Source organism: Hordeum vulgare, chromosome 4H (assembly GCF_904849725.1).
Source record: "Hordeum vulgare subsp. vulgare chromosome 4H, MorexV3_pseudomolecules_assembly, whole genome shotgun sequence".
NCBI lineage: Eukaryota > Viridiplantae > Streptophyta > Magnoliopsida > Poales > Poaceae > Hordeum > Hordeum vulgare.
This window is the reverse complement of record NC_058521.1, coordinates 593,576,031-593,602,274: the sequence shown is the minus strand read 5'-3', so window position 1 is coordinate 593,602,274 and position 26,244 is coordinate 593,576,031. Positions and strand designations below refer to the sequence as shown.

The window sequence follows — 26,244 nt, the reverse complement described above, 5'->3', positions numbered from 1 at the left end:
GGAACTATAAAGAGTTATACTCCCTTCGTTCCTAAATATAAGTCTTTTAAACGATTTTATTAAGGGTCTACATACGGAGCAAAATGATTGAATCTATACTTTAAAATATGTCTATATACATTCGTATGTAGTCCACTAGAAAAGACATATATTTAGGAACGGGGAAGTAGAATATTTTAGACCAATGCTTAAATTGTAGGTCGTACTTTCCATAAAAAATTCAATGACAAAATGTTTGTCGGGGAATGAATGTTTTTCGAGGAAAAGGTTTTACTCGTTAAAGAAGTAAGTGGGAGAATTTTTTTCGAGGAAAAGGTTTTACTCGTTAAAGACCAAAGGTTAAGCCTTTTTTTCAGAGAAGGTTACAGTCTTCGTTGTATTGTAGCCCAGTGACAAGACTGGACTCAAAGTGTTACAACCCAAATTGCTTATTTACGCCCACCCAGGATAGGCCCAACAAAAAGAACGAAAACCTAGCCCAACATTGCATCCGGCAGAACGGCCCGCGACCCATTTATAAATACGCCGCACCTCCATCCTCCGAAACCCTAGCGCTGCACACACTCCCCCGCCCGCCGCCGCCGCCGCCGCCGCACAGCCGCAGGGAGAGAGAAGGCAAGGAGGAAGGGGAAGATGCCGGCGGGGCACGGGCTCCGGTCGCGGACGCGCGACCTGTTCGCGCGGCCGTTCCGGAAGAAGGGGTACATCGCACTCACCACCTACCTGCGCACCTACAAGGTCGGCGAGCACGTCGACGTCAAGGTGAACGGCGCCGTCCACAAGGGCATGCCGCACAAGTTCTACCACGGCCGCACGGGCCGCGTCTGGAACGTCACCAAGCGCGCCATCGGCGTCGAGATCAACAAGCAGGTATAACCTCACCCCACCTTCTCTGTTCTTCATCCGTGGTCGTCATGTTTGTAGATCGGTGCTGCTAGGGCGAAGCTGTGAACTTGACCGATGGGACGCGTAAGTCCGGTCTATTGAGGCTGATTTAGATTTCTTGCGGTTTATTGTTCCTATAACCTGTCGAAAATGAGCTCGAACACCAACCATCTTAGTTCGTTTGATCTGAATACAGTGTAGTAAGATCCTCTTCATGGCCTGTTCATCTGTTATTACCATGTCAATTATGTCTGGCTTACTGTTACTGTCTGTCAATTTCGTTTCATTGCTGCACATTTCTGTAGTGTCCTGCATCGATTTGATGATCTGTTATGTTATGTTTCATCTTGAGGAAGGATTTGCTATCCAAACATTTAGCCGTTTAGGAATTACACTGTTTGATTACATATGCCCTAGGCCGAGCGCTTCCCCCTTCAGCTATGGGAAGGCGTGGTATTCCACGGGAGAGGTTTTTGTGGCGCACGATTCGTGTGATGGGCATACATCAAAATTTCATTCTGGCTTCCCCTGACTGCATGCTTTTCCTGCAGCAGTTATGAGAGCCTAATTGGATGATACACCTATAAACAGCTGTTTTCATATTTAGTGGATACCCTAGTTTGTTTCACCTAATATCTGCATATTTGATGCGTATCCAAGCCTGTTTCACCTAATGTGCATGAAATTTGGATGCATTTGATGCTTGTTTTGTCTAATATTATTTCTGCACTCCACTATCTGTAAACTACTTTGGGATGTTTTGAATTAGTGTTTGTTTTTGCTTTGTTGATTCATACATGCTGCCTTACATCTCCATGCAAATACTGAGTCATGTATGGGTGGTTACATAAGTTTTATGTATGAAGCATCATTCACTGAGTCATGCTTGTCACTGATTGCAACATGTGTTTACTGTCATTAGGTCGGCAACCGGATCATCAAGAAGAGGATCCATGTCCGTGTTGAGCACGTGCAGCCATCCAGGTGCAATGAGGAGTTCCTCCAGAGGAAACTCAACAATGACAAGCTGAAGGCGGAGGCCAAGGCCCGTGGTGAGGTCATCAGCACAAAGAGGCAGCCAGCAGGGCCCAAGCCCGGGTTCATGGTGGAGGGCACCACCATTGAGACAGTCACACCCATCCCGTACGATGTCGTCAACGATCTCAAGGGTGGTTACTAGAGCGCTTGTTTCCTGAGCAGAAGCTTGAGCCAGTCTTAGTATCTATGCTTGTTCCGAATGTTTTGCTACTGAGTAGTCATCGTTTTGCTCTGTGGAGTCTGAACTTCTCTGTGGTTAACATTAAAGATTTTGTGTGGTCGGTTTCATTCTCGTCCTCTTTCATGATATATTTACATTTGGTCGATAGAGCAACTGTTTGTTCTACTAGGCTGTTTTGTGAAGCTGCAGATTGCATGAGCGATTTATTTCCCTTGTTATTTCTGTGTTAGCAAGCATCTGAGGTGCATATCAACCTTTCTGCCTCTTTCTAGGCAGCTGCTTGTTATTTTTGTTTTGTGAAAAGTTAGCTTTTCTTTCATCAAGTGAAATCTACCTTCTAAACCGACAAAATTTCTGGAGCTTGTACCCCTAGAGCCAGTGTTTTGCACTTCCTATTCTCAATTTTTTTTTTCTGGAACGGATGCCTCATCCGTTAAATAAAGAAGAAGAGTTACAAAGTGTTTAAGGTCTGGCCAAATACAGGCATTTTTAGCAATAGCCTTCTGGACCTTCCGGTTCTTCCTGTTGGAGGCCTTGAAGATTAGAGGGGCATAGAAGAAATCGAGGTCCTCCTCGATACAAGGGTTACCGAGGCCCATCCACAGCTTATGCGGTTCCTTCCACTCATACCAAGGCCAACGAATGAGGAGAGCTCTGGCAAACTTGCCAGTGTTAAGGGCCAACGAACGAGGTGAGCTCTGGCAAACTTGCCAGTGTTAAGGACACCGAGGCTGCCATGGCCAACGAACGAGGAGAGCTCCGGCAAACTTGTCAGTGTTAAGGACACCAAGGCTGCCATAATCTTTGGGGCGACACACGAGATCTGAGTTTATCTTTGCACTTGGCCCCAGTAGTCTTGTTTGAACCTAACTAGAGGAAAGCTCTCTCAATCTTGTTGAGGTTTTCGAGAGAAGGAGGGACAATGAGTGGTGTAATGGCAAACACCGTTTGGGAGGTGATGACGTATCTCACAAGGGTCGTGCGGCCGATGGTTGTGATGTTTTGAATGTCCTAGGTGGTCAATTTGTTCGCCGCCTTGCCCTCGAGGAATTGGAAATCATCCTTTTTGAGCTGCGAGACAGACAGTGGGAGAGCCAAATAGTTGAGCGGAAACGAAGTTCTGCCTGCCGACACTCCGCCTAGGATATGCTCCAAGTTGATGTTAGCAAAGCGAATAGGAACGACAGAGCTCTTGTGTAAGTTGGTGCAAAGACCCGTGACGTTGCCAAAACCTGTGAGGATTTCAGGAAGGTTATCAATATCTCTCTTGACCGGTGGCATGAAAACTACAGCGTCGTCCGCATATAAGGATGTTCTCATCATGGCGCCTCGCCCACGTATCTTGTGCATGATCCCGTTTCGAGTTGCAAGGTCGAGGACGTCGTGAAGGGGGTCGATGGCGAGGACGAAGAGGAGCGGCGAGAGGGAGTCCCCTTTTATGAAGCCACATGCATGCTTGATGGGGGGGGGGGGCTCGGAATCCCGTTAAGGAGGATCCGCGAGGAGGACGAGCATACGAGAGCGGTAACCCATTCCCGAAATTTGCTTGGGAATCCGAGACGATGAAGTACCCCATTTGACCGACTCAAAAGCCTTTTGGATATCCAACTTGAAAAGGAGAGTAGGGGTCTTGCATTTATGCAGACGGTGAGCGAAGTTGCACACGTACATGAAGTTGTCATGGATGCTTCTCTTCTTGATGAAAGCGATTTGGGCGTTGGAGACGAACGCGTCCATATGAGGCTTAGTCTGAGGGAGAGAACCTTAGAGATGATTTTGACAATGCCATGAATAAGGCTAATGGGCTGTAATCTGAGATGCCCTCCGCACCCTTCTTTTTAAGAACAAGAACCAAATTGACATAGTTTAGCGATTGCAGGTTGGACGTGTGAAAGGAGACAAAGCGTTTGATGACCCTCATGATGTCATGCTTGATAATCTCCCAACTTGTCTTAAAAACATACATGTGAAGCCGTCAGGGCCGGTGGCCTTGTCACTTGGTAACTCCTTGATGGTCGCCCAAACCTCTTCTTCAGAGATGGCCGCACCGAGAGAGCTGAGATCAATAGGTTGCACATTAAGATCGTCCCAACTGGAATCAAGATAACTAGCGTCTCCCGTATCCAAGGCGTGCGAGAAGTGGTCATGGATAATATTCTCCTTTTGCTTGTGGTAAGTAACCCAAGAATGCATGTGCTTGATCCGATGGATGCTCAAAATTCTCAATCGCATTGATTTTCACTTATCCATTTGGTCGTAGTTCAGATGTTTGAATATTGGCGGCTCCTACACATCATCTGACTAATTTCAGAGGAAATCAGTCGGGCAGCGAGGCATTCGATTCGTGTCGCGTGACTGTCGGATGGGTCAACGCAACATTCCGTGCCATCACCCCCCCACGTTGTACTCCCGTGAGGCTGCGACACAGTAACCACCCCTGGTTCGTCCTTCCTCTCTCGCGGTAGCAACGCATCACACGTAGCCGATCACAACAGTAAAGGAAACACAAACCCCTCATCATCGGCCCGCCGGGCTTGTCGCTCGTCGTTCGCAGCCTCAACATCCTCTCGTACCCCATCGCTCCATCGCAGCACACCGGCACCCCGGGGGATTGCAACTGAGTGTAGCCGCCTCCGGCATCGCTTGCAGCACCGACGGTGCTGCAGGTGAGCTCGTCAGCCCACACGGCCTCGATGGCGAGCAAGGCAAGGACGCCGGTGCTGGAAGGCTGACTGCGGTGGGTGCTTTCTAGAGAGCAGCGCACGATGTATAAACAAGGGTCACCGTGCCATCTTTGCTACAGACAAAGTCATCAGTCCATAGGTCACCGTGCCATCGTTGCTGCACGCGAAGTCACCAGTCCGCGCCGCCGTGCTTTCGTTGATGCAGACGAGAGCCGACGTATTGTGCTCCCATAGGAAAAGTCATCGATCCATGAAGGGGCTGCTGCCATGGCGATGTATGCAGCACGACGGCGATGCGACAACAACTGTTGTTGCGGCAGGGATGCGCAGCGGTGCTTGGTGTCAGCACCATCGATTTAGCTTCGGTGACTGGCCATGGGATCTTGCAGCAGCGACGATGCTGCAACCCATTCCCACCACAGCAAGCTGCCATTGCTGCATGGCAGGTAGCGAGCTGGGTGGCACCGTGTCGCCGGCCGCTGCTGCTCTCAAGGGATCGAGGAGTTCCTTCACGGCTGCAATGCAGGCGTTTGCAACATGGTGGGTGCTGTGTTGCAGGGTTGCAACAACGAGAGCAGTGTTGGCACAGCCTCAGGTATAGTGGTCCGAGCGAAACAACATCAGTGCTCGAGTAGCTGCAAAAATCCGTCCCAAAGAGCTGCAAGCCTGCAATCGGTGCTTCAATGGATCACCACGCTGTTGCTAGCACGGCGGCGCTCGCGTGGTGCTGCAAAGGATGGCGACGAGGTCAACACACGCAGCCGGTGCGCGTCGCGTGGTGCTACAGGTGGAAACAAATTGATCTTGAACAGAGATGCGGGAGACGGAAAGAGGCAGAAGAGGAGCTGTTCAGAAGAGATAAGATAAAGGCAGTAAACAAGTAGCTCTCGAGGGATGGGTGGTACTTCCTCCATCTCAGTTTATAAGTCCGACACGTGTATCTAGGTTGTTAATTTGACCAACTTAATGATAATCATATGTTACAAAAAATATATCATTAAAAACTTTAGATGTTTTATTTTTTAATTATATAATTTTTATATTAAACAACATATTTTATATAAGTCAAATTAACGACCTATGTACACATGTGTGTCTTCTAAACTGTGACGGAGGTAGTACAGCAAAACATGTGAAGTCCCCGGGACGCGGCTGATTTTTAAAGTGTTTTTCTTGAATACATACTCAAGTAGTTGGTAATAATAAATACGCAGTAGTAGCGAGTCTCTCCATATCATGCGTTTTTTCTGTGCCACATGTATCGGTGCTTTCTTTAAAAACAAGGATAAACGCTTGCCACAAATCCACTTCTCTTTCTGGGAAATGGAGTGAAACCTGTACCTTTGGTAGGAAGGATCAGGTGAAACTTGAGCCAACTTGCCAATTTGTTGAAAATAAGTTGTCATGGCATGTCGCGTGAGTCTGCAGCACCTCAAATCCGTGAAGCAATGACTCATGGCGATGGTGGTCATGACCCAACTTTTCTCTTTATTTCATCTGGTGATTCTTCCATCCATGCAGAGTCAATCACACTGATAGTGCTAGAACTTGGCATAAACGGCCGCTTTGATGCTAGAACTTATGACATACATCAAATTATGTAGTAACTTGTCTCTACCGTTGTAATAACTTGGCTGAAGCGTGCAAATTCGTTGTAAATCATACTTATATACGTCCGGACCGCTGACTAGACATGCTAGCATGGTGTGGGCCTTGTCGGTGACTCGACGACAAAGAGATTGTTGTGGCCAGATTTTTGCGAAAACCATCTTGATTCTTTTATTATAAACCCCCCCTCTCATTATAGATGAGGTGGAATCTTCTGAGTAGCACATAAACAGGTCCTAGCCACTTACATGGGTATGGCTGCATGCATCACTCGATGCAGAGGCAGGGGCTCAGCCTCCTTTTCTAAAAAAAAGCCACTTACATGGGTTACTTTTTTAGATTATGTTACATGGATAACTACGCCTAATGTAGTTGAACGAAGCTATTCTCTTTTTATTTTTAGTATAAATAACGAAGGCCTTCTTGGAGCTGAAATGGCCTGCAGTCAATGCGGGCCCATTTACACCCGCTCTATCTTTTAAAAATTTGTACTAGGTATGTAAACTTTAATGTCAGTAATAAAAGAACGTTCAAATACTCATGACCTATAAATATTATATAATTCCTCCATTCCTAAATATAAGTCTTTTTAGAAATTTTACTAAAAAGCTACATACAAAGCAAAATGAGTGAATCTATATTCTAAATATGTTTATGTACATTTGTATGTAGTTTTCTAGTAAAACCTCTTAAAAGACTTATATTTAGGTACGGAGGAAGTACATAAAAAGTAATAACCTAATTTCAAAAAAATCCCGTATTATTTTCAAAAATATTCATATATATGATATATTATTTATATATTATATTTTTATAGGTAAAACAAAAATAAAATATAAATATTCGTAATTTAAAATTTAAAATAGAAATGTTTGTATAATACAATTATAAACATACAAATAAAATTATTTCTATAATTCGAAATATTTCAATAATTATATGCACAATATAGTTCAATATTTGTATAAAGAAATATTCTAATTTAAATTTTAAATTTTCATATAAATATACCGTCATGGATAACATATAAATTATACAGCATTTTTAATATATATCACGAGTTAAAATTCTACACAAGTGGATAATTAGTAAATATTTGTATTCATCATTTTGTATGATTTAAATATAAGATAAAAGTGTATAATTGTTTTGTGTTTAAAAAATAAAAAAAAATATTTAAGAAATATTTTAAATGTCTTATTTATTAAACATTTGTTATATAATACATAGGTATACATTTAATTTTTTTTATTTACTAATCATCATCTTTATGTATACTATTTATATCCCATAAAATTGTAATATTTATAACATATGAATATTTGAACATTATTTTTATTACACACGTTTTACAAATATCTTTAAAAAAATAGTGCGTGCGAAATGGGCTGCACTATTTGTAACCCAATTAAGAATCACATGCGTCCAGTTTATACTATATGGATCCGTGTTATCGTTATTGTACAGAAGAGTCCGACTCATGGGGTTGTTAAGTCGACTAGCATTCACGCAGTCCGTCGCGAGTTATATTCATTATGTCCATCTTTTCTCGTTAAATTTTTCAATACCGACAGCTGGGACCCATGTGTCATAGAAACAGAAAGATAAAATGCCTTCTTATGCATACACATGGTTTTTTTGTGAGAAATAAAAAAAATTCAAGGAGCTTTTCACAAAAAAAGACCAGGCGCGTTCCTCCCGTCATCCAGTCGCTGACAGCGGGCCTCATGCCACGCTGGCGAGCCAACTGACTGTTGTTTTCGTATCAAACATAATTTGCACGCCCGAGCCAAATTGTTGCACCAGTTCAATGTATGACACAAGTTCTAGCATCAAAATGACCACTCGAGCCAAGTTCTAGCACCATTGGTGTAATTGACTCATCCATGCATTACAAGACCTATGTCTGACGAGATTAGCTAACTCATAAGCCACCTCATTAGCTTCTTTAGGTGTATGCTCCAAAATGACATGAGGGAAGTTAGATGCACTATGATAACAATTGTCAAATATTGCACTTGCCACTCCATATGATCGCCCGCCATAATCATTCTCTCAATCACATCGACATTATTAGAGTTAACTTCCAAGCATTACACCTCAACGTTGAAACTAGATTAAGACCAAATCATAGGGTTGCAGCTTCTGCCATGAGCGCATCTTCACACCATTCAAGTTTTCCGTTTCCAGCGCCAATAAATTTACGAGTAGAGTCTCTCAAAACAGCTCCATATGCCCCTTTAAGAAACTCAAGATCAAAAGACCCATCTAAATTTAACTTGACATAGCCTCTCTTTGGTTTCACCCATCCACGACGTCTGATCTTTGCACCAGAGTTACTAGCTGCAGAGAAATTTGCAACCAAAGCTCTTATAGCCATATCAATATATCTCAGTTGTTGCATCTCCTCCCGGTGTACCATATTTCTCCTTTCCCATCATAGGTACCAAGAATCGATAGCTATAACTTCAATGAAGTTTCCCATACCAAGCACCACAACTTCTTTGGCCGGCTGCATAAGTAGAAACTCAAGAATTTCCTCACCTGCCATATAAACTTTCAGTGCATTGTTAATGGCTTCCTCGACACCCAATAGTTTCCACACTCTCTTGCTTTCTGACAATTAAACTACATGTTTTTGGTGTCCTCAGCTCCAACATCGCATGTTGGACATTTTCCTGTGACCTTGATATGCATGTTTGCGAGATTGACCCGACAACGTAGAGAACCCAAAATAGTCCGCCACATGGATATCTTAACCTTAGAAGGGCAACACAAACTCCATACCTTCTCCCATACAGGCGCATTTCAGATGTACCAATACACCCGTCACTTCTTATCTCGTGCCTATATTGAGCACACCATTCTGGATAATATGCGACCTCACACACAGGAGTCTATTCTTGCTTAGATTCCAGGCTATGAAATCCGTCATCTCAAGTGGTTCTGTCTAAAACCTATAATATTTGGTGCTTACCGATTTCTCCTCATCCCCTCTTCAGACACATACAACCAACACCCCTAACCCCCTGATACGCACCTTCGTATATACGCGGACCTCGACCTTGTGCTGACGGGAGGGACCCAGTTGCCATTCTTTTTAGGTTGCACGTCTTGGTTGGGGTTATGTGATGAGGACAATGTCCCTCGGTAGGAATAATGTCTCCCACATTCTATACCCATTTCGATGATGCGGCTAGCCTCATTGGAGGGCATGTGGAGGCGTTTCTCCGTCGGATCTCGCGAGATTCAGTCGTGTTGGTCTTCCTTGGATCTGTTTGGTTCCGGTCTTCGCTCATCTTTGTTTGGGTGTTTACCGGTTTGATCCTTCCGATCTACGACCTTCTTCATCGATGATGATTGTGTATGTGATACGTTGGTCGACTGGGGTCTTAGCATGACGACTTCCTAATTATGTACTGCAACAAGGTTTGCCCGGCTTCGACGAGGAAGTGGTGGTGAGAGTGCCACACCTTCGGCTCGCTCGACTGCTTGTAGTCGATGCTAGGTGATCCATGGATCTGGTTGTAATTTCTATTAGCTCTGGTGTTTTTTGTACTACCATGACCGAATATTAATAAATTGGAAGTTGCTTGCAAAAGAAAATTGAGAAGAGGGAACAAAAATGTTTAAGATAATAACAAATGAAGTGTTTTGCACTATACATAGATGACATCTTCATACTAGGAGAATCACATATGCATGAAGAAAAGTTGTTGATGCTCCAAATACTGATGATGATGTTAATTAACTATAGCTTCAGTGTCGAAGCTCTCTATCCTACTAGTGGTTGTAACTTTAATATCGAAGCCTTCTCGCCTGTTTGTGTTGATATTGCCGTGTCTTTGATTGGCCATGAGATGGTCTTGTGGCTGGTCTTTAGCCTTTGCCACGTCTAACATTTCTATAGTTGATCTAAGACCATTTTTTAATGTTTTGCATTAGTGTGTTTTTGAAAGTAAAAGGACAGGTTTGAGTTAAATGAGATCAGAGAAGGAACTTTCTTTTTCTGAAAAACATATTCCCAAAATCATGGTATAAAGTAATTTGTTACCCTTACTAGTTATAGACATGATATGCTTAGTCTTACACACTCATATAAAAAGGTAGACTACTTGCTGTAAAAAAGGTAGACTAATTGCCATGAATATTGGCCCGCCTGGTATCATGATCTATCCATAGACACACAAGAGTGTTCCCGGTTAGTTCCAAAAGCAAAGAACCAACAAACAAAATGTTGCCTCTTGTGGTGTTATGACACACTATCTCCCTTAATTTTGGCATCAATTGGCTGAGACTTAGTCCTCGCATCCACCATGGAGTTTACCTCCCACAGCTTCCAGCCCAAGGAGTAAATTTTGCAAAATGTAAGTGATTTTTGTGAAATAGAAGTGGAAATAAGAGAAATAAAAAGTGAAATTTATATGTGATACCTTTTCACTTTCCATTATTCATATTCCACCTTTATTTGGCAAAGTTCACTTTCATCCCATTAGTTATTGGGTTGTGAAGTGAGGTGTATAGTAACCAATAGATGAAGAGTTGTATGCTAGATGAGAGGCTAAGTTCTTGGGCTGTGAAGTGTCATGTATAGCAACCAATGTATGAAGAGTTGTATGGGCTAAGTCAGTGAGCCAATGACTTGGCAACTGAAAGTCCGACAATCCGCTCCAAAGCAGTAGAAGATAGAACCAAATTAGTGCTCAAAGGCTCTATTCTTCATATCACTTTAGTGAAACAAATAGAGCAAGGTGTTGCAACATTTCTGAGTATCGATATTACAGTGCCACACTGCTACTGCGACAACTTAGGCATATGTCCCGTGCAAGCTTTGAGTGAGCTAGCGACGCCAAAATTGGCATCACCATGCCATCCAAAGCTTCACACGTGGCAAGTACTCCCAAGTTACCTGATCGATCAATCGACGCCCCAATGTTTCCTTCCGCCTCCATTCTATACACACCTTCCATCATAGTATGCGTATGTACGTATATATGTATGTATGTACGTATGTATGCATAGTTGATTAATTGTTGAGGGCAATGGCGGCCTCTTGGACGACGCCCTGGGTGGCTGGTGGCATGGTGAGTTGTTCAATGACAACGAGTGTTTCTGTTGTCTTTTGGAGTAGCTAGATGTTGGAATTATGCCCTAGAGGCAATAATAAATATATTTATTATTATAATTCCTGTATCAAGATAATCGTTTATTATCCATGCTATAATTGTATTGAATGAAGACTCATTTACATGTGTGGATACATAGACAAAACACTGTCCCTAGCAAGCCTCTAGTTGGCTAGCCAGTTGATCAAAGATAGTCAGTGTCTTCTGATTATGAACAAGGTGTTGTTGCTTGATAACTGGATCACGTCATTAGGAGAATCACGTGATGGACTAGACCCAAACTAATAGACGTAGCATGTTGATCGTGTCATTTTGTTGCTACTGTTTTTCTGCGTGTCAAGTTTTTGTTCCTATGACCATGAGATCATATAACTCACTAACACCGGAGGAATACTTTGTGTGTATCAAACGTCGCAACGTAACTGGGTGACTATAAAGATTCTCTACAGGTATCTCCGAAGGTGTTCGTTGAGTTAGTATGGATCAAGACTGGGATTTGTCACTCCGTGTGACGGAGAGGTATCTCGGGGCCCACTCGGTAATACAACATCACACACAAGCCTTGCAAGCAATGTGACTTAGTGTAAGTTGTGGGATCTTGTATTACGGAACGAGTAAAGAGACTTGCCGGTAAACGAGATTGAAATACGTATGCGGATACTGACGATCGAGTCTCGGGCAAGTAACATACCGAAGGACAAAGGGAATGACATACGGGATTATATGAATCCTTGGCACTGAGGTTCAAACGATAAGATCTTCGTGGAATATGTAGGATCCAATATGGGCATCCAGGTCCCGCTATTGGATATTGACCGAGGAGTCTCTCGGGTCATGTCTACATAGTTCTCGAACCCGCAGGGTCTGCACACTTAAGGTTCGACGTTGTTTTATGCGTATTTGAGTTATATGGTTGGTTACCGAATGCTGTTCAGAGTCCCGGATGAGATCACAGACGTCACGAGGGTTTCCGGAATGGTCCGGAAATGAAGATTGATATATAGGATGACCTCATCTGATTACCGGAAGGTTTTCGGAGTTACCGGGAATGTACCGGGAATGACGAATGGGTTCCGGGAGTTCACCGGGGGGGGGGGGGGGGCAACCCACCCCGGGGAAGCCCATAGGCCTTGGGGGTGGCACACCAGCCCTTAGTGGGCTGGTGGGACAGCCCAAGAAGGCCCTATGCGCCATAAAAAGAAAATCAAAGAGAAAAAAAAAGGATGAGGTGGGAAAGGGAAGAAGGACTCCACCCACCAAACCAAGTTGGACTCGGTTTGGGGGGGGGGAGACCTTCCCCCCTTGGCTCGGCCGACCCCCTTGGGGCTCCTTGAGCCCCAAGGCAAGGCTCCCCCTCTTCCCCCTATATATACGGAGGTTTTAGGGCTGATTTGAGACGACTTTTCCACGGCAGCCCGACCACATACCTCCACGGTTTTTCCTCTAGATCGCGTTTCTGCGGAGCTCGGGCGGAGCCCTGCTGAGACAAGATCGTCACCAACCTCCGGAGCGCCGTCACGCTGCCGGAGAACTCTTCTACCTCTCCGTCTCTCTTGCTGGATCAAGAAGGCCAAGATCATCGTGGAGCTATACGTGTGCTGAACGCGGAGGTGCCGTCCGTTCGGCACTAGATCGTGGGACTGATCGCGGGACGGTTCGAGGGGCGGATCGAGGGACGTGAGGACGTTCCACTACATCAACCGCGTTCACTAACGCTTCTGTTGTACGGTCTACAAGGGTACGTAGATCACACATCCCCTCTCGTAGATGGACATCACCATGATAGGTCTTCGTGCGTGTAGGAAATTTTTTGTTTCCCATGCGACGTTCCCCAACACTAGACACTTAGAAATGATGGTATATTTGATTAAGAAAAGTGAATGATCCAGGGTTAGTTGTAAACAACTACTCCCTCCGTCGAGAATTACTTGTCGCATAAATGAATAAAAATGAATGTATCTAAAACTAAAGTATGTCTAGATACATTCATTTCTAAGACAAGTATTTCCGGACGGAGGAAGTTTTATAGAAAAAGGAGAAACCCAAAATGCTCTAATGTGGAGAGAATATTGAGAAGAGGGATCGTACCTTCTATTTCCTCCTCCATAAGAAAGATTCATGCTTTCCTCCACCTCATGCCGACGACGGCACCGGTCCGCCTCATCTCCGATGGCCGTTGGGTCATGGAGGTTAATAGGACTCCGACCCTCCGCCGATGGGAGGGACCCAGTTGCCATTCTTGTTAGGTTTCGCGTCTTGGTTGGGGTTGTGTGACGGCGACGATGTCCCTTAGTAGGAATAGTGTGTACATGATCTATTCCCATCCCGACGATGCGTATAGCTTCGTCGGAGGGTGTGTGGAGGTGTATCTCCATCGGATCTCGCTAGATTTGGTCGTGCTTGTCCTCCCTGGATCTGTTTAGATCCGGCCTTTGTTTGTCTTCATTTGGATGTTTATCGGTTTGATCCTTCCGATCTATTACTTTGTTCATTGACGATAGTTGCGTCTTTGGTACGTTGGAACTATGGGGCCTTAGCACAACAACTTCCCGATTGTTTACTACAACAAGGTTTTCCCGACTCCGATGAGGCAGGCACGACGATCGATGTGGTGCGCCTTCGGCTCACTCTAGTGCTTGTAGTCGTCACTAGGTGATTCACAGATCTGGTTGTAATTTCTATTACCTCTAGTGTTTTTTGTACCTCCATGATTGAAGATGAATAGATTGGAAGTTCCTCGTAAAACAAAATTGAGAACAAGGCACAAAAATGTTTGAGCTAATAACAAATGAAGTGTTTTGCACTATACATAGATGACATGTTGATACTATGAGAATCACATATGCATGAAGAAAAGTTGTTGATGCTCCAAACTCTTATGATGGCGTGAATTAACCGTATTGTAGCTTTAATGTCGAAGCTCTCTATCCTATTGCTGGTTGTAACTTTATACAAGCTCTCTTGCCTCTTTGTATTGATTGTACCCTATCTTTGATTGGCCATGAAAGGGTCTAGTGGCTGGTCTTTAGGCCTTTTCCATGTCTAATTTTCCTATTGTTGATCTAAGATCCTTTTTTAATGTTTTGCTTTATTGTATTTTTGAAGCAAAAGTACATGTTTAAGTTAAATGCGGTCAAAGAAGGAACTTTCCTTTTCTGAGAAACATATTCCAAAAAATCATGAAATAAAATAATTTGTAACCCTTAGTAGTTAAACGTAAGATGTTTAGTGCAGGTAGAATAATTGCCATCAATAGAAAGCTAGACTAATTGCCATCAATATTGCGCCGCCTAGTATCGTCACCTATTCATAGACCCACAAGAGTGTCACTGGCTACTTCCAAAAGAAAAGAACCGGCAAACGAAATGTTGCCTCTTGTGGACTGATCACACAATGTCTCACTTGATTTTGGTATCGATTGGCTGAGACTTAGTCCTCTCATCCACCATGCATGCCGTCTCCATCCATCCTTTGGGTGTTTACCTGTTCGGTTTGATCCTTTTGATCTACGACTTTCTTCAACGGTAATGGTTGTGTCTCCGGTACACTTGTTTTATGGGGCTTTAGCAACACGACATTCCGATTGTCTACTATAACAAGGTTTTCCGGTTTGGAAGAAGGAGGGGCGATGACGACGGCGCGCCTTCTGCTCGTTCCAGTGCTTATAGTCATTGCTAGACGGTGGATCTGATTGTAATTTTATTACCTCTGGTGTTCTTTGTACTGTCATGATTAAAGATAAATAGGTCGTCAATTTCTCGCAAAAAGGAAACTAAGAAGAGGGAACAAAAATGTTTGAGCTAATAACAAATGAAGTGTTCCGCACAATACATAAATGGCATGTTGATAGTAGGAGAATCACATATGCATGAAGAAAAGTTGTTGATACTCAAAACCTTAATGATGTTGTTAATTAACTATAGATCTAATGCCGAAACTCTCTAGCCTCCTCGTGGATGTAACTTTAGTATCAAAGCTCTCTCGCATGTTGGTGTTGATATTGCTCTGTATTTGACTGGCCAAGAAAGGGTCTTGTGGCTGGTGTTCAGGCTATCCGTAGCCAATTAAGTAATTTTGATGAGGTGACGTAGTATAAAAAAGAATTAATTATTATATTAAAATACTTTATCATAGGAGTATTAAATAGTGTGCTGATACTAGCATTACAGAGTTATACTTGATACTAGTATATGATACTTTCCTATGATGGACTTTGCCATATATTCATGTTTAGTTTTTCTATATTTGATCTAAGACTATTTTTTAATGTTTTGCTTTACTGTATTTTTAAAAGCCAAAAGGCACTTGGTTTCAGATTTCAAATGAAGAAATGAAAACTCGAAAAGGATCCTTCTGATTCCCAAAGAATGAGGGGCAAGGGACTTTTCTAATTGTTCCAAACTAATAGAAGTAGCATTAATTAAATTTGCTTTTTCTCGTTCTATCTTAGAGTATCCATTCATTCGATACTCATCCTTTTTTCAAACTCCACTTCTTTTCATATAGCAATCCTTGATCTAAGACAGAACAATGCTCAGCCTGCCTCTTCCTTTGCTCCCTATTTTTAGACTTTGAAGATGAAATGTCTAATGTTTTTTCGCCTGGGGAATTCATCGGACTATTGCGAGCGGACAGATAAGATATTAGGTGGGTGTTTGATACCGCCAGAAAGACAAAAAAAAAAAGAAGAAAGATTCTAAGGAATTAAAAAAAGGAAAAATTGGTTAAATGAGAATAGAGAAGGAACTTTATTTTTTCCAAAAACATATTCCCATAATCACCGAATAAAATAATTTGTTACCCTTATTAAGTTTACATGAGATGTTTAGTGTTATGCATGCCGTCTCCATCCAATGGTTTGCGACCCAAGGAATGAAATTTACGGATATAAGTGATTTTTATAAAATAGAAGTGATATTTGTGAAACAAGAGAAATGAAAAGTGAAATTTATATGCAATACCTTTTTATTTTCCATTGTTCATGTTTTTCATCTTCATCTGACAAAGTTGACTTTCATCCCATCAGTTCGTGCGTTGTGAAGTGAGGTGCATCGGAGCCAATGGATGAAGAGTTGTACTATGGTGGATGAGAGGCTAAGTTCTTGGGTTGGGTTAAAAAGGTTTAACCGAGATGTATAGCAGCCAATGAATGAAGAATTTGATGGATGAAAGGCTAAGTAAGTGGGTGAATGAGTTGGCAACTCAAAGTCAGTCAATCCGCTCCAAAACAATAGACAAATTAGAGTGGTCGCCAAGCCCTGTTCTTGATTTCACTTTAGTGGAACAGATACAGCAAAGGCGTTACAACATTTTTGTTTGGAGTATCGATCTTACAGTGCAGCACTGCTACTGCGGCAGCTTAGTACGTAGTAGTACATCAGTCCCCTGCAAGCTTCGAGTGAGCTAAGCGACGCCGAAACTGAAACCGAAACCGGCATCGCCATGCCATCGAGAGCTCTTCAGACGCGGCAACTACTCCCAAGTCACCCGATCGATCGATCGATCAATCGATCCCCCTATGTTTTCCTTCCTTCCCACCTTGGTTCGGCACACACCTTGTTCGATCATACTGTAGTGTAGTACGTAGGTACGTATGTATGCATGCATAGTTGAAGAGATTAGTTGGTGAGGGCGACGGCGGCCTCCTGGACGACGCCCTGTGTGGCGTGGGCGACGCTCTGTGCCTCGCGCTCCACCTGCTCCCGGCACACGTCCCTCACGCCGGTCTCCGTCATGCGCTTGACGAAGGCGGCGAAGCGGCGCCAGTTGTCGGGCTGGAAGAGGTCGGGGCCCATGCGGAGGTAGGTGAAGGCCACCATGCGGTCCTCCTCGGCCTTCTCGGCGGCGGTGGCGATCACCTGGTCGTGCGCCGTCTCGTCGTACCTGGGCAGGGCGTTCTCCCCGGCGAGCCCCACGCCGGCGTCCTTGGCTGCGTTGGCGACCTGCTGCACGAGCGCCTCGGGCATGCACTGCGCGTCCTGCGGCTGCTCGTGGTTGCGCATCTCGACGCAGGTGAAGTTGAGCACGGCGCCGTGGCGGCCGAGCATGCGCGCGATGGGCAGGTAGCCGTCGTGGTTCCTGGTGTTGTAGTAGCCGGCGGTGAGCTCGGGCGCGTGGGAGCGGGTGCCGTAGTGCCAGTGGATGCCGGCCACCTTGACGGAGACCTTGACCCCTGGGGTGCCGGTGAAGACGGAGGAACAGGCGGAGAGGATGCGCTCGCCGTGCTCGAGGAGCATCTGGGAGTACCAGCTCATGAAGAACTGGCCGTAGTCGGTGTTCCAGCCGCCCTCGCGGCGGAAGAAGCCGGTGTCCTCCGGCCACTGGTTGTAGGTGCCCGAGTCCTCGGGGCCGGCGTTGCCCCACTCGGGCCTCCCCACGGCCTCGGCGGCGGCCTTGAGGCTGGAGCGCATGTAGCGGTCGTAGCACTGGAACTCGCCGATGCCGGGGAAGGACCAGGTGCCGTTGCTCTCCGGGTAGGAGGGGTAGCGGAGCTCGCCGGCGGGGCCCATGCCGACCTGGATCTCGCAGATGGTGTTGCCCATGTAGGGGGCGAGGTGGTCGCGGAAGGCGCGCATGAAGTCGGCGTAGCACTGGACCGGGGTGCGGCCCTTGAGGGCCGGGAGCGCGTCCGCGCCCAGCGAGATGTACTCGTAGTTGCGGCGACCGCTCCGGTCCGTGTACGCCAGGTCCTGGTCCTTGTCCATCTCCTCCAATGCCCATTTCGGAAGTGGTATGCTGCATCCAAACCACATGAATTAGAATTAATCATCATCAGTCACCGTCAAACACAGTAATTTCAGCGAGTGAAACAGTAATTTATATACTACATAGTTGTGGTCAGAAACGAAATCATGTGAAGAGTGGGCGGTCACGTACGGGAAGAAGCGCCACCGTCCACAGTGAGTACAACGTACTTTTCGTTATCTATCTATCTACTCCTATATGTACGCTACGTGTCGGCTGGCTTGAGGCTAGTTTTCTTCCATTTTTCTTTTTGAAGATCACGAGCAAACGGGGGAAAATTGTGACCGTCCACGTCCCACAGTTCGAGAAAGTGCGTGAGAAACGAGCCAGGGTCACTTGTCTGGCACGAGTTGTCCGTTGGCCTCATGAGATCCCGATTTCACGGGTTCTCAAATCACCAACGGAAGCCATCCATGGAGAAGATAACAAGTTTCTTTTCTTATCTAGGTCTTCCTCTCTGATATCATCTACACACTTCTATACTACCCATCATAGAGTTTGTCTTCCACATGACAATGACATGATACTGCAAGCGCAAGTGGCCACAGAGTAATGGCAATGGGCGGTGGCAGCACATGGCAAGCCCATGCATTCCTAAACAGCCACCAGAAAATACCAAGAACACCATCTAATTCAAGCTTTGCTTCTACGACGCTAGTGCTGGAAGAATGTAGGCAATGATCAAGACCACCATGCATGCATGCATACTACGAGTAGATAGGATCATACAGTAGGAAGGAGGAAGTAATGGAGGAGAGGGCGTACGTGACTGAGTCTCCGACGTTGCCGCCGCACTGGTGGAAAGACATGACGGCCTGCACCTTGAGCCCGGCCTTCTTGGCCATCTCCATGAGCTCGATGTAGCCGGCGAAGTTGTACTGGCCGGGGCCTTCGCTCTCGGCGATGCCCCACCACACGTCCACCATGATGCCCGCGGCGCCGGCGCTCTTGAGCGCCGCCATGGACGCCTGCACGGCCTTGCGCCGGTTCAGCGCGCTGCCGTCCTTGCGCACCGTGTCCAGCGGCATCATCACGAACACCGGCACGCCCACCTTGCGCGCCTCCTCGCCGCGCACGTCCGGGTGCTCCGCGTCCTGCAGCTGCTGCTGGTCGGGCGCCATGGCCTGGAACATCTCCGGCGCCTGCGGCTGCGCGGGCTCCACCACCTGCGTCTGCATCCTCAGGCTCTGCGACGCCGTGGCGCCGGCGGCGGCCGAGGCCGCGAACACCGCCGCGCGCGCGCCCGGCGCCGGTGCGGCCGTGATGGCCGCCGCGCCGGTCTGGTGGGTCAGGTTGAGTGCCATGTGGACGACGACGACGACGACGACGAGCTGCTGGGCCGGGTCACGCGCGTGGGACGGACGCTGCTGGACTCAAGATCAGATCACCGGTGAAACAAAGAGAATGTGACGGACGAACGGAGCTGTTATTGAACGGGTTCGCCGGTCGGAATGGGTTGTGGGAAATGGGGAGGAAACGGATCCGAATCCGGACCTAGATTTATTGCTGCTGCCTACCTCGACCGAAGGGGAAGGAAATGGATGGGGCTGACGATGGAGGAGGGCCGGCGGGGGAGTTAAATAGTGGGAAGCACCAAAGGTGACGGACGGACGTGGCGCGTGCTCCGCCGGTGAAGGCAACGTGAGGCGGTGCGCGGCCACCGGGGCCGGGAATGGACGGCGACGCGTGTGTTAAAAATAGGATGAGTAATGCTAAAGATACATGCAGCTTCTAACAGACTTTTATGGGATGACGACATGGCCTAATCTAACTGCTCTCTCCCTGATTTCACGGACGGGATCGTTTTCCTTAAGTAAATTCCAACCAATCTCCACTAATAATTCCGTCGCGGCATTTTTGCAAAAACACCCATGTAGTTTCATCTAATTAACTCATGGTACGTTTTTAAGTGAGGCCGAACCGTTTTTTCATATTTTACACAAAACCCCCTTACTTTCGTGCTAAATAACCCGCGGTCCAAATTATATTCAGAACAAATTGTTTTTTAAATTTTTTACATACATCCCTCACATATGCGTTAATAACCTGGAAATCTATTCAGAATAAATATGTATTTTCAAATAACAATATCTTTTAAACCGTAAATCCAATTTAAACATGTTATATATGAAACTTGATTAGAAAAATGTGTAGAGTTTGAATATGTTGTTATTTTACATATTAAATATTAAAAAAATTACTATTTAGGATACAATGTTAATCAATATTTATCTTTATTTCGTACCGACTATTTGTATTGTAACATGTTAATTTAAGCATCAATATTTGGGAAATGTTATAATCTTTGGACATGATATACTTGCATTAGGTTATTTCTTTGTACATATTTTATAATCTAAGATCTTACGTACGTGCCTTTTTTTAACAGTATCCACACACGTTTTTATCAATGGACTACATTTTTTTATTTTTTATTTTTCTCCCGTTGCAACGCACGGACATTTGTGCTAGTCACACCTAACGAGCCTGTAAATACTCCGTAGAACTTTCGTACGTCTAGCATTACTAGTTGCTTATTAATTAAGCTAATTAGGATTAAATTAACTGTTAGATAAGTTATTTGGTTCTCAATTAACCATGTAATTTTTTGGTTGTCAAGTAATTATGTGTTTATTTGGCTGACAAGCAATATATGTAACGCATGCTATCAACTAGATTTTCCCATAAAATATTATTAAATGGATAAAATAAAGTCTCAATTTGTAGAAGCATATGTTCACACTACATACTAATAGGGTATACCACACATAGGCAAATCAATTCGATTGGCAAAGTTAGGTTCAATTACAGTAGCCTCTATTTACAATGAATGTCTAGTATCATAATGAAAATAATGATAACTAGATTTCAATGTTTAAACAAATGCATAATTTTTAATTTGATAATTGTGTAGGACATCTCCTTTGAATCAAATCAAATCAAGTGAAACTAGACGAGCATGATATGTAATCGAACCATATGTTGAAGTATAATCAACAATACCTTTGGTTCTTCGATGATTCTATTATTGAGCCCAACTTGCAAGTCACAATTTTTATGACTTAGAATTTTTCATGGATATGACTGCCTAATATACACTAGAAACCATTATTTTGATATTTTTGAGTGTATATGATTTAGAAATCTTACCGTAATATTTAATAATATTAAAAGATATATGAACCCACACATGCGTATGCAAATGTGTATACACTACATTATTTATGCAATATTATAAAATAATTTTGAAACATTGTTTTAACAATGAATGTAAATTTTATATATCACAAGAAAATTTTATTTTGATTTTTTTTATGATATACACCACAACTGTGTAACAATGAATAATACAATATTATTTGAAAATATTCTTATGTCACTAAGTAATAAGATATATATTAATTACAACTATAATATGGTTCACTTAATTTAGAATAAATATAAAATTTTAGTATAAAAAATAATTGTTTTACATCGCCCTGGACCCAAAACTGTTTTGGACCGATTGTGCCGGGAATGGAGGGCGACGCGTGAACCGGCCTCGAAGCGTCGTGTGCGACGGCGACGTGTGCGGTGCGTTGGCGCGGGCGGCGCGCGCGGACACGTCGGGCTCTCAGCGTAAGCGGGAGGGGTGCCGACGCGCGACGCGTCTCCTCCTAGCCCGGCCCGGCCCGGCCCCGCGGCTTCCGTGTGCGGGAAATACGTCTCGTTTACCGGCAATTTTCTCTGCGCGGTGAGGGACTATTTTTCTCCTCCACGGGTCCATGGATTAAATTAGACGTGGTCGGTTGGTTCGGGTGTGCAATCTTTTTCCGACTTCTCGTGGTGCCAGTCACATGATGCAGCGCCGGCCATAGGCGCAGACCCCGTGAAAGTAAAGTGAGGGGTGGAATCCTGGCAACGGGTGCATGTTGCATTATAGTAGATGAATATCAGAGTATGGGTCAACGCTGCTGTTGGGTTCACTAATACCGCGATACCATGTTCTTAAAGCATCAACAACCACATATAACTAATCCAACTCAATCGTCAGCGGACAGTGAACACACTTTGGAATTTTTAAAGCATAAACAACCACATATAACTAATCGCTGAAGCCTCGTGGACCACTTCCTTCAAGATAAGAACAAACGAAAGACGAGAAAGAAGATATAAGGAGAGGGATAAAAGTGTATACCTATTAATAAAAGAAATAGATATTTTTAATCCATCATACGTATTTCATAAAAACAAATCCTTGATATTTTGACGAATATACCCGCAGTTCAAATAAAAATTTATTTGCTTGGGTGAGGGATCGAACTCAAGCCCACCCATATAGGTTGGAAGCCAATGACGAACTTAGCTAAAACAATTGTCTGTATAAAATTTAGAGTCGTTGCTTATTAAATAGTCCCATATCACTCCTCCTTTTTCATCAATTTTTATACATACCAGGCAGCCGTCCAAACAATTAACAAATTAATAATCTTTACCAAATATATATATATACCTATTAATAAAAGAAATAGATATTCTTGGTCTGTCGTATAATTTATAGAAAACTTCTTGACACTTTTTAGAATCAACACACAGTCAAAAAAATGTTTCATAGAACGAAGGAAAATAATAATTAGTGGTGCCTCCTCCCGTCCTCTGCACGCGCAAGGCGCAAGTCTCTGCGTCTCTGCTATCCCACGCACAACAGCGCCAGAAATTGACACGTTGACAGAGGCTGGGCTTGCGTTGGTTTTTTCCTTAAAGAGGAAAGGGTGATGCAGCACAGGAGCGGTAAGTATTTTCCTCAGTTTGAGAACCAAGGTATCGATCCAGAAGGAGGGTCTCGTCAAGTCCAGAGTACCTGCGCAAACACAAACAAGCTTGCACCTAATGCTTCAAAGGGGTTGTCAATCCCTTCAAAATTGTTTGCAAAGTGAGATCTGAAGGAAGGAAGTGCAACGAAGTAAAAAGTGCAAAGCTGAAAATATGGTGTGGAGTAGACCCTCGGGGCCATAGTGTTCACTAGAGGCTTCTCTCAAAATAGTAAGTATCACGGTGGGTGAACAAATTACTGTCGAGCAAATGATAGAACCGCGCAAAGTCATGACGATATCTAAGGCAATGATCATACACATAGGCATCACGTCCGAGACAAGTAGACCGATACTTTCTGCATCTACTACTATTACTCCACACATCGACCGCTATCTAGCATGCATCTAGTATATTGAGTTCATGACGAACAGAGTAACGCCTTAAGCAAGATGACATGATGTAGAGGGATAATCTCAAACCAATGATGAAAACCCCATCTTTTTACCCTTGATGGCAACAACACGATATGTGCCTCGCTACCCCTTCTGTCACTGGGTGAGGTCACTGCACGGTATGAACCCAAAACCAAGCACTTCTCCCATTGCAAGAATCATAGATCTAGTTGGCCAGAGAAAACCCACAACTCGAAGAGAATTACAAGGATATGAAATCGTGCATAAGAGATATCAGAAGAAACTCAAATAAGATTCATAGATAATCTGATCATAAATCCACAATTCATCGGATCTCGACAAACACACCGCAAAAGAAGATTACATCGGATAGATCTCCATGAAGATCATGGAGAACTTTGTATTGAAGATCCAAGAGAGAGAAGAAGCCATCTAGTTACTAGCTATGGACCCGTAGGTCTATGGTGAACTACTCACGCATCATCGGAGAGGTCATGGTGTTGATGGAGAAGCCCGCCGTGTCCGAATCCCCCCTCCGGCAGGGCACCAGGACGTGCCCCAGATGAGATATTGCGGAGATAGAAGCTTGCGGCGGTGAAAAATGATTACAATGATCTCCTGATTTTTTCTGGAATTTATGGGAATATATAGGCGAAAGTCCTAGGGCAAAGGGCGTCCAGGGGGCCCACAAGCCTGGATGGCGCAGCCCCCTGGCTGCGGGGTGCGGGCTTGTGGGGCCCCTGGAGCTCCTCTGCCTTGGCTCCCAAGTTCCCCGATCTTCTTCCGTTCGAAAAAAAAATCTTTTCGGGGATTTTCTTCCGTTTGGACTCCGTTTCAAAATCTCATCTGAAAGGGGTCAAAAACATGGAAAAAACATGAACTGGCACTTGGCCCTGAGTTAATAAGTTAGTCCCGAAAAAATATATAAAAGGCATGCAAAACATCCAAAGTTTGACAAGATAATAGCATGAAACCATCAAAAATTATAGATACGTTGGAGACGTATCAAGCATCCCCAAGCTTAACTCCTGCTCGTCCTCGAGTAGGGAAGTGATAAAGAATGAATTTTTGATGTGGAATGCTACCTAGCATAGTTGTCCTTTGCAACTTCTTTCACGTGACATCAATGTTCAGATCCGTAAGATTCAAAACAATAGTTTGCTATTGACGTGAAAACAGTAATACTTCAAGCAAACTAGCAAAGTAATCATGAACTTTCAAAATAACAAGGCCAAAGAAAGTTATTCCTACAAAATCATATAGTCTGGGTATGCTCCATCATCCTCACGCAACTAATGCAAATCATGCACAACCCCGGAATTGGCCAAGTAATTGTTTTCGCACTCTTACTTTCTCAAATTTTTTATAACTATCACGCAATACATGAGCGCGAGCCATGGATATAACACTATAGGTGGAATAGAGTGTGGTTGTGATTGTGAGACAAAAAGGAGGATATGGTCACATTGACTCGGCGTATCAATAGTCTATGAAGATGCCCATTAATAGATATCAATGTGAATGAGTAGGGATTGCCATACAAGAGATGCACTAGAGCTATAAGTATGTGAAAGCTCAAAAGGAAATCTAGTGGGTGTGCATCCAACTTGCTTGCTCATGAAGACCTAGGGCAATTTTGAGGAAGCCCATCCATGGAATATACAAGCCAAGTTATATAATGAAGATTCCCACTAGCATATGGTGGTGACAAAGCAAAAAGCTCTCAATCATGAAGAACATGGTGCTACATGAAGCACAAGTGTGGAAAAAGATAGTAGCATTGTCCCTTCTCTCTTTTTCTCTATTTTTTTTATTTGGGCTCTTAGGCCTCTTTTTTTTCTTTTCTCTCTTTTTTTGTTTTCGGGCTCTTTGGCCTTTTTTTAATTTCCTCACATGGGACAATGCTCTAATAATGATGATCATCACACTTTTATTTACTCACAGCTCAAAGATCACAATGATGATGACTCCATAGGAAATGCCTCCGGCAGTGTACCGGGATGTGCAACGATCTAGCATGGCGTATGCCATTGAAACATCTCGCTAGCTATCTTACAATCATGCAATGGCAATATGAGAGTGACGGCACAAGTCATGAGACTGAACGGTGGGAGTTGCATGGCAATATATCTCGGAATGGCTATGAAAATGCCATAGTAGGTAGGTATGGTGGCTGTTTTGAGGAAGGAATTTGGTGGGTTTGAGTACCGGCGAAAATTGCACGGCACTAGAGAGGCTAGCAATGGTGGAAGGTGAAAGTGCATCTTTACCATGGGCTCACATTAGTCATGAAGAACTCACATACTTATTGCGAAAGTTTTTATTAGTAATCGAAACAAAGTGCTAAACGCATACTCCGAGGGGAAGGGTTGGTAGGTGTAAACCATCGCGCGATCCCGACCTCAACACAAAGGATGACAATCAATAGATCAATCATGCTCCGACTTCCTAACATAGCGGTTCACCATACGCGCATTCTACGGGAATCACTAACTTCAACACAAATATTTCTAGATTCACAACACCCTACTAACATAACTCTCAATATTACCGAATCCATGTCTCAAAACTAATTGAGAGGAACCGAAACTTCTCTTTCTACTCAATGCACATGAAGATGGAGGTTTTTTTGCATCCTCTTTGGGTACCTAGCACATTTGGGACTACTTTCATAGCATAAGCCAACTACAAAATCACGCACCGCCGTGCTCTAAAGATATAAGTGAAGCACAAGAGCAAAAGTATCTTGCTCAAAAGATATAAGTGAAGCA

The 26,244-nt window shown here is 44.2% G+C and overlaps 2 protein-coding genes across 2 annotated transcripts; one reads left to right on the top strand and one right to left on the bottom strand.

Moving 5' to 3' along the window:
* Window positions 1-548: 548 nt before the first annotated feature.
* Window positions 549-2,211, top strand: LOC123449862 (60S ribosomal protein L21-2-like). Its single transcript, XM_045127215.1, has 2 exons — window positions 549-870; window positions 1,808-2,211. The coding sequence occupies exons 1-2, from the start codon at window positions 634-636 to the stop codon at window positions 2,063-2,065; spliced, it is 495 nt and encodes a 164-aa protein (XP_044983150.1). The 5' UTR covers window positions 549-633; the 3' UTR covers window positions 2,066-2,211.
* A 14,556-nt stretch (window positions 2,212-16,767) lies between these two features.
* On the bottom strand, window positions 16,768-19,832 carry LOC123449861 (beta-amylase 2, chloroplastic-like). The gene is made up of 2 exons (XM_045127214.1): window positions 19,032-19,832; window positions 16,768-18,257 (listed from the first exon to the last, which is right to left on the bottom strand). The coding sequence occupies exons 1-2, from the start codon at window positions 19,568-19,570 to the stop codon at window positions 17,141-17,143; spliced, it is 1,656 nt and encodes a 551-aa protein (XP_044983149.1). The 5' UTR covers window positions 19,571-19,832; the 3' UTR covers window positions 16,768-17,140.
* Between the last annotated feature and the right edge of the window lie 6,412 nt (window positions 19,833-26,244).

What these genes read in the sequence shown, in the direction of transcription:
- LOC123449862 (XM_045127215.1), top strand. Translation starts at nt 634, where the DNA reads ATGCCGGCGGGGCACGGGCTCCGGTCGCGGACGCGCGACCTGTTCGCG. An exon ending in GCGTCGAGATCAACAAGCAG is followed by an intron (nt 871 to 1,807) that starts GTATAACCTCAC and finishes TACTGTCATTAG; the next exon opens with GTCGGCAACCGGATCATCAA.
- LOC123449861 (XM_045127214.1), bottom strand. Translation starts at nt 19,570, where the DNA reads ATGGCACTCAACCTGACCCACCAGACCGGCGCGGCGGCCATCACGGCC. An exon ending in AACGTCGGAGACTCAGTCAC is followed by an intron (nt 18,258 to 19,031) that starts GTACGCCCTCTC and finishes GTTTGGATGCAG; the next exon opens with CATACCACTTCCGAAATGGG.